Source organism: Perognathus longimembris, chromosome 25 (assembly GCF_023159225.1).
Source record: "Perognathus longimembris pacificus isolate PPM17 chromosome 25, ASM2315922v1, whole genome shotgun sequence".
Taxonomy (NCBI): Eukaryota; Metazoa; Chordata; class Mammalia; order Rodentia; family Heteromyidae; genus Perognathus; species Perognathus longimembris.
This window is the reverse complement of record NC_063185.1, coordinates 19,877,660-19,885,290: the sequence shown is the minus strand read 5'-3', so window position 1 is coordinate 19,885,290 and position 7,631 is coordinate 19,877,660. Positions and strand designations below refer to the sequence as shown.

The window sequence follows — 7,631 nt, the reverse complement described above, 5'->3', positions numbered from 1 at the left end:
GCATTGGTGCTTTGGGGGGTGGGGGCGCCTTGTCCTGAGAACCCGGGAAAAGAGGGTGCACCCATCACAGCCAGATGACTCTGTCAGAAACTGCAGCCGCCTGCTTCCAATTTGTTTTCTGGAGCTAGAGGATGTTGCCAAGGCGGAGGGTCCCAGAGCTCCGCAGGAAGGCGGTCCCTCCCCCACCCCCCCTCCCCCTCCCCCCCCACAGGGAGGAGAGGATTTCCCTGCTGGGTCACAGTCGGTGTCCCCCTAAGACCTTCCAGGGGCTCCTCCTGGAAAGTCGGGGCCCCTAGCCCTCCATCCAACTGCCCTGCCATGTCAATCACTTTTCTCTTCGTGTTTATTCACACGTGTTAATTATACCGCGGTGTTTCCGTTTCCGCTGGGGTATTTCTGCACCTGCGTGTGATACCCTTGGAGCAGATCCAGCCCCCCTCCCCCTCTCCTTCCCCCGCCCCCCCCCCCACTCAGTCCTGCAGACGAGGGAACTGCCCAACTTGCCTTTCTGAGTTTGGCTTTTCTCAGAAACCACACTTTTTTTCTTTAAAGGTTTTAACTTAGTCCATAGATGGTTTTGTTTTCGCCTTCCTGCATCTCGCTAGGATCTCTGGAACAGTCTGGAAGGCAGATGGGGCAAAGATGGTCCTGGTCCCCACTGCGTGGAGGTCCAGGTGGGAAGAGGTGGCGGGCTAAGTCATGAAATGAGAATTGGCAAAGGGGAGGCTAACAAAGCCACGCCACCTCCCCGGCTTCTCCCAAGTCCAGGGATGCTTTGGCACCCACAAGATCACAATCCTCCCATTCCTGCTGCCTTAAATCCAAGGGCCTTGAACTCCCCCTGCCTGCTCGCTCCCATGGCGCTCGACCCCTTGAGCCGCACCTCCAGCCCAGCCTTTTGCTTATTACTACTTTGCAGATGGAGTCCTGAGAGCTTTTCTGCCTAAGCTGGCTTTGAATTGTCAGCCTCCGGAGTAGCTAGGGTTACAGGCCTCAACCACCAGCCTCTGACCTTTTCCTGGCTCTTAGCCCCCGAGCCAAGAGCTGCTCTGCTAATGAATTGGAGCCTAATGTATATCTTCGAGTCTTTCCATACCTCCATCTCGCGGCCTTGCTTGTGGCCCAGACAAAGTGTTCTTGGAGTTTATACTGGCAGAGCGCATTCTAGAAGAATCTGTGAGTCACTGATTGGAGCTGAAGGCCCTGGGGAATGAACCAGGAAGCCTTGTCCTGGGGGGCCAGGCCGCCAGCTCCTGGGGCTAGAACATATGGATTGTTGAATCCTTAGCTACTTTCCTGCGAGATGAGAAGTTCAGGACCCGTGAAATTAAAACCAGACTCTAGAACGCACCCAAATTTAGCACATCAGGAGGCTGATTCTGCGGGTGAGCCAACCCACCTTCTTTTCCCTTTGAACAGGAAGACTTCATGAGCTTCCTGGAAGTGGAGCTGTGGCTCAAGTGGTAGAGTGCCAGCCTTGAGCCGAAGAACCGAGCAAGAGTGTAAGGACCTGACTTCCTATGCTAACACACACACACACACACTACTGCTACTACTAGTACTTGAGTCACACCCCCAAGCCCTTTCTGTTTCTGACTTTCCATCTAGGGTCTTGCTGTTTGTCCCAAACCAACATCAAATCAAAATCCCCCCACCCATCCCTCCTGTGTAGCTAACAGGTGTGTACCAACACATCTGACTTGTTGAGATTGGGTCTCACTAATTTTTTTGCCCAGGCTGGCTAGCCTTGAACTTCCCGGATGATTCTACAGGCTCTCCTCCTCCTGACTAGCTGGGATTACAGGCTTGAGGGGCTGTGCTGGCCACCTCTGTGGACTTTAAGGGCCAAGTCTGAGTCTCGCCTAATGAAATAGTAATTAAGTCTCAATTAATGGGTCTTATTAATGAAGCAGGCTCTTCTCCCCCCCCCCCTCCTCCTCCGCCAGTCCTAGCTTCTTTTTGCTCTATCCACTGAGCCAAAGCCCCACTTCTGGCTTTTTCTGAGCAGTTTATTGGCAATAAGAGTCTCATGGACTTTCCTGTCGGGGCTGGCTTCAAACCTCGGTCCTCAGATCTCAGCCTCCGGAGTAGCTAGGATGACAGGCATGAGCCCCCCGTGCTGGCCCGCAGACATTTCTTAAACACTCCGTGTGTGAAGAAATGTGACGTCTGTTGTGTCTTGTCCTTGGGGTGGGGGGGGACACGGACGGACTTATATTTTAACAAGGAGATGCATGGGGACAGGCAACCACATAAACTAGCAGTCACTTGTCGTGAGAGCCAGGACGGAAAAAGAGCTGGGATCCAAAGTTACTCTGGAAGAAATGACATTTAAACCCAAACACAACACCGCACTGAGCCAGCAGCCCAGGGTGGAGCTGGAAGGTTCCCGGCCCAAAGGAGGCCCTGGTCCCGCCAGTCTGGAGCAAAGAGAGGGGTGAGGAGGAGGGGGAGGGGGAGGAGGGGAGGGGGGGAGGGGGGAGGGGGAGGGGGCGGAGCTTCAGCCGGATCAGGACCGGAGGCCAGGTCATCTAGGGACTCAGCCCCAGGAGTGGCTGACGGCCACAGCAGTGACTTAGAGGGCCTTGAGAAGGGCGGGCTGGGGGGTGGAGGATGGGACTCAGACAGCAAGTGAGATTAGCGTGGGGGCGTGGTGTTTTGTGCACCCCAATCTTTGGGCTTATCTGGGCTTAGTTCCTAGGCATGCTGCTAGGCACAGGCCAATCCAAAGGGTGTGTGTGTGTGCGTGTGTGTGTGTGTGCGTGTGTGCGTGTGTGGTGTGTGTGGTGTGGTGTGTGCGTGTGCGTGTGTGTGCGTGTGTGTGTGTGGGCCCTCCCCTCTCCTCGCTCCCTGTCCCCTCCCCTTCCTCCCCCTCCCCCCCCATCCCCCTGACTCCCCACCCCCCACCCCAGGCCCTGGCCCACAATCCCTCCTCTCTCCCAGGCCCCGGCGGCCATGATCCCCTGGGTGCTGCTGGCCTGTGCCCTCCCCTGCGCCGCCGACCCGCTGCTCGGCCCCCTTCGCCCGCAGAGACTTCCAGAAGGGCGCCCCTCAACTCGTCTGCAGCCTCCCCGGCCCTCAGGGGCCCCCCGGCCCCCCGGGAGCGCCAGGGCCCTCGGGCACGGTGGGAAGAATGGGCGTTCCTGGTAAAGACGGGCAGGACGGGCAGGACGGGCTCCGCGGGGACAGCGGAGAGGAAGGTAAGCGGCCCCGCCCGCCCGCGCGCGCCGTTTCCACGAGGGACGGCGTCGGGTGCCGGGTTCGGTCCCACACTCCAAGAAATATGCAAGCCTTCGGGGCGTTGTTTGCTGGGGCGCTGGTGGCTCACGCCTGTCATCTGACTGCTCAGGAGGCTGAGATCTGAGGATCCCGGTTCGAAGCCAGCCCAGGCAGGAAAGGCTGAGAGACTCTTATCTCCCATGAACCATCAAGAAGCCAGAAATGGAGCAGTGGCTCAAGCAGTGGAGCACTAGTTAGCCTTGAGGAAAAAATAAATAAATCAATACAATAAAAGCTTAGGGACAGCACCCAGGCTCTGAGTTCAAGACCCAGGATCAGTCGATCAATCAATAGCAATTCCAAGTTCAGTGCATTTAAGCTCCTAACACACAGAGTAACAACTGACAGCAATTGCGTCTGTTCGGATGTTAACTCAAGCTTTTGCCCGCAGATGTTTGATTAAAATGTTCTACAATGTAGCAGAGAGAAGTGTGCATTTTATGAGCTAGGAGAATTAACAATGGAGACAGGGTGCACAGCAAAGCATGCTGGGAAGCTGTTCTACGGGATGTGATGGCTGGTGGGTGTGTAGCCACTCCTCATCCTAGGCGGGGCACTGCGTGGTACTAAGTGTGTGGAGAAGTACTTAGCATTGTAGTATCGCATCACTGCAACCTAGAAACGTCCTCACCCGCCCTCCTCTATCAGGGCCCTTTCGTGATGGTTTCCGTTCACACACACACACCTGCTCCACTCCTTGTGAATGCTGTGGTCCATTCCACAGTATGGCTGAACCACAATCTCCAGTCCTTCCACTTCCGATGGGGATTCATGGCTCCTGCTCTTTCTCCCCCGCGTTCCTTTTCTGGTAGTGGTGGGGTTTGCACTGGTGCTCCCTGGCTAAGTCCCCTTCATTGCCCCGCCAGCACTGCTGAACCAGGCCTCCAGCTCAGCACTGTGAGCAATGCCCCAGTGAACCCCTACTCCAGAGGCTGCGATCTGAGGATGGTGGTTTGAGGCCAGCCCAGGCAGGAAAGTCCCTGAGACTCTTCCCTCCAATGAACCACCGGAAAACCAGAAGGAGAGCTGTGACTCAAAGCTCAGGCCCTGAGTTCAAACCCCACAACTTGGGTGGGGGGGAAGAGGGGGCGCGACACTTTCCTTAAAACACCAACTGCTGTCTTTCAGGTCCTCCAGGCCGCACCGGTAACCGCGGGAAGCAAGGCCCAAAGGGCAAAGCCGGGGCCATTGGCCGGGCCGGGCCTCGAGGCCCCAAGGGGGTCCCCGGAGCCCCCGGGAAGCACGGCACGCCGGGCAAGAAGGGGCCCAAGGGCAGGAAGGGCGAGCCGGGCCTGCCGGGCCCCTGCGGCTGCAGCAGCGGCCGGGCCAAGTCGGCCTTCTCGGTGGCGGTGACCAAGAGCTACCCCCGGGAGCGGCTGCCCATCAAGTTTGACAAGATCCTGATGAACGAGGGGGGCCACTACAACGCCTCGAGCGGCAAGTTCGTGTGCGGGGTGCCGGGCGTGTACTACTTCACCTACGACATCACGCTGGCCAACAAGCACCTGGCCATCGGCCTGGTGCACAACGGCCAGTACCGCATCCGGACCTTCGACGCCAACACCGGCAACCACGACATCGCCTCGGGCTCCACCGTCCTGGCCCTGAAGCAGGGCGACGAGGTCTGGCTGCAGATCTTCTACTCGGAGCAAAATGGCCTCTTCTACGACCCTTACTGGACGGACAGCCTCTTCACCGGCTTCCTCATCTACGCCGACCAGGGCGACCCCAACGAAGTCTAGCCCCGGCCCCCCCCCCCCCCCCCGCCGGCCTCCTCTGCTCGGGCTCGCTGCCTCTGATTTTCTTTTTTTATCGTCTAGCATTAAAACCAGGCTTTTTTGATTCATCGGTTCACTTGGCAATTATTTTACTTCTTTATTTATGTCGGTCATGGGGCTTGAACTTGGGGCCTGGGCTGAGCCTTTGTGTTCCTGGCTGGCTCCCTTGGAGTCCTGACTTCATCTCCAGCTTTTGGCTTAGTTAACTGGAGATAAAGAGTCTCCTGGACTTCCCTGTCCCGGCTGGTTTTGAACCCCAGGCTTCGGGTTTTAGCCTCCTAAGTAGCTGGGATTACAGGTGTGAGCCACCAGGGCCCAGCTAGTTACTGACTTAAGTTTTTTTTTTTTTCTTTTAACCGTTGGTGATGCTCATCCTGGGGTTTGAACTCAGGAACTCATGCTCTTGTACAGCCCGTTCTGTTCAAGGCTAGGGCTCTGCCATATGAGCTACACTACCACTTCTGGCTTTTTGTTGGTTAAATGGAGATAAGAGTCTCCTGGATCTTTCTGCCCCAGCTAGCTTTGAATGGCGATCTTCAGATCTCAGCCTCCTTAGTAGCTAGGACTATAGCTCGGAGCCGCTGGCGATAGAGTTTATCTTTTTTTAGGTTGACTTATATATTAGACTACAAATTTTATGTGCACATGTCGGAACCACCACATTGATCAAGAATAAACTATGGGCTGGGAATGTGGCTTAGTCGTAGAGAGAGTTTGCCTCGCAAGCATGAAGCCCTGGGTTCAATTCCTCAGCACCACATACACAGAAAAGGCCAGAAGTGGCGCTGTGGCTCAAGTAGTAGAGTGCTAGCCTTGAGCAAAAACAGCCTGGGGACAGTGCTCAGGCCCTGAGTTCAAGGCCCAGGACTGGCAGAAACACATACCTGTCATTCCAGCTACTTAGGAGGCAGAGATTGGTGGTTCAAAGCGATCCCAGGCAGCAGGTTAGCAAGAGACTCTAAACACAGGAGCAGGGCATGGTGGTACAAGCCTGTAATCCCAGTTACACAGGGAGACACAGGACGACTGTGGTCTGAGACAAGCCCAGGCAAAAAGCGCGAGACTCGTGTATCTGAAAAATAACTGAAGCACAGAGGGCTAGGGGAAGAGTATGTGTGGCCCAAGTGGTACACTGCCTGCTTAGCAGACCCAAGGCCTCGAGTTCGAACCCCGGCACTGCCCAAACAAAAACGAAAAATAGAGTGCCCATGTCACCAGCACAGGGAGGGAATCGTGAAAACAAAAACGAGGAGCAAAACATCGGAATGTAAAAGCCAGCCAGGCAGGCAGGATCCCACAGGCTGGGATCAGGGCCCGGTGGGGGTGTGGGGGGTGTGTGTGGGGGTGGGGGTGTGGGGGGGTACCCGGGGGCTGGGCAGCCTCCTGCCTGTCAGCTCACCTTCACCACTAGGGGGAGAACATCTATCACAGACAGGACGGCCAGGGCAGAGGAGAGAGGAAGTCAGGCTGTGGACAGGCAGGCGGACAGACAGACAGACAGCCGCCCACCGCCTTAGGCAGCCACGATCCTGTGCTGGGAAAAAGAAAAAAGGAATTGGAACACAGAGCCGCCCCTCACCGAACGACTTCACATGCATGTGAAGCAGAGAGAGAGACTGGGAGCAAGACACCCTGATCCCGCCCCGTCTCCCCAACTCCTCCACTCCTGTGTGGCTCGGACCACGTCCTTCCATAGCATCGGGTGGCCTCAGTGTCCCCAACTATAGAACGCCAGTCAGGACCCTCTCCAAACTGGTTAGTTAGGTCGAAAAGAACCTAAGGAACATCCATTGCTGAGGAAACAAATTGCCGCGGGCTGTGGCCCTTTGCGGGGTCGGCCTGTGACCCCTGAGTGAGCTGCTCCAGGGGGCATAAAGCACAGGGGGCTGCCCAGGGGAGGCCGATCTGTGAGGGTGTGGGGTGTGTGTGTGTGTGTGTAGTGTGTGTGGTGTGTGTGGTGTGTGGTGTGTGTGGTGTGTGTGTGGTGTGTGGTGTGTGTGTGGTGTGTGTGTGTGGTATGTGTGTGTGTGGTGTGTGTGGTGTGTGTGGTGTGTGGTGTGTGTGGTGTGTGTGGTGTGTGGTGTGTGTGTGGTGTGTGTGTGGTGTGTGTGGTGTGTGTGTGGTGTGTGGTGTGTGTGTGGTGTGTGTGTGTGGTGTGTGTGTGGTGTGTGTGGTGTGTGTGTGGGTGTGTGTGTGTGGTGTGTGGTGTGTGTGGTGTGTGTGGTGTGTGTGGTGTGTGTGTGGTGTGTGTGTGGTGTGTGTGTGGTGTGTGGTGTGTGTGGTGTGTGTGTGGTGTGTGTGTGTGTGTGTGGTGTGTGTGGTGTGTGGTGTGTGTGTGTGTGTGTGTGTGGTGTGTGTGTGGTGTGTGTGTGTGTGTGTGTGTGGTGTGTTGTGTGTGGTGTGTGTGTGGTGTGTGTGTGTGTGGTGTGTGTGTGTGGTGTGTGGTGTGTGTGTGGTGTGTGTGTGGTGTGTGGTGTGTGGTGTGGTGGTGTGTGTGTGGTGTGTGTGGTGTGTGTGTGTGTGGTGTGGTGTGTGTGTGTGTGGTGTGTGTGTGGTGTGTGTGGTGTGTGTGTG

The 7,631-nt window shown here is 56.3% G+C and overlaps 1 protein-coding gene across 1 annotated transcript; it reads left to right on the top strand.

Annotated features, from left to right (window-relative positions):
- The first annotated feature begins 1,490 nt into the window (after window positions 1-1,490).
- On the top strand, window positions 1,491-5,125 carry C1qtnf2 (C1q and TNF related 2). The gene is given in 4 exon segments (XM_048333981.1): window positions 1,491-1,502; window positions 2,944-3,015; window positions 3,017-3,200; window positions 4,408-5,125. Coding segments are annotated over 3 exon segments (858 nt in total). The 5' UTR covers window positions 1,491-1,502; window positions 2,944-2,955; the 3' UTR covers window positions 5,022-5,125.
- Window positions 5,126-7,631: the final 2,506 nt, after the last annotated feature.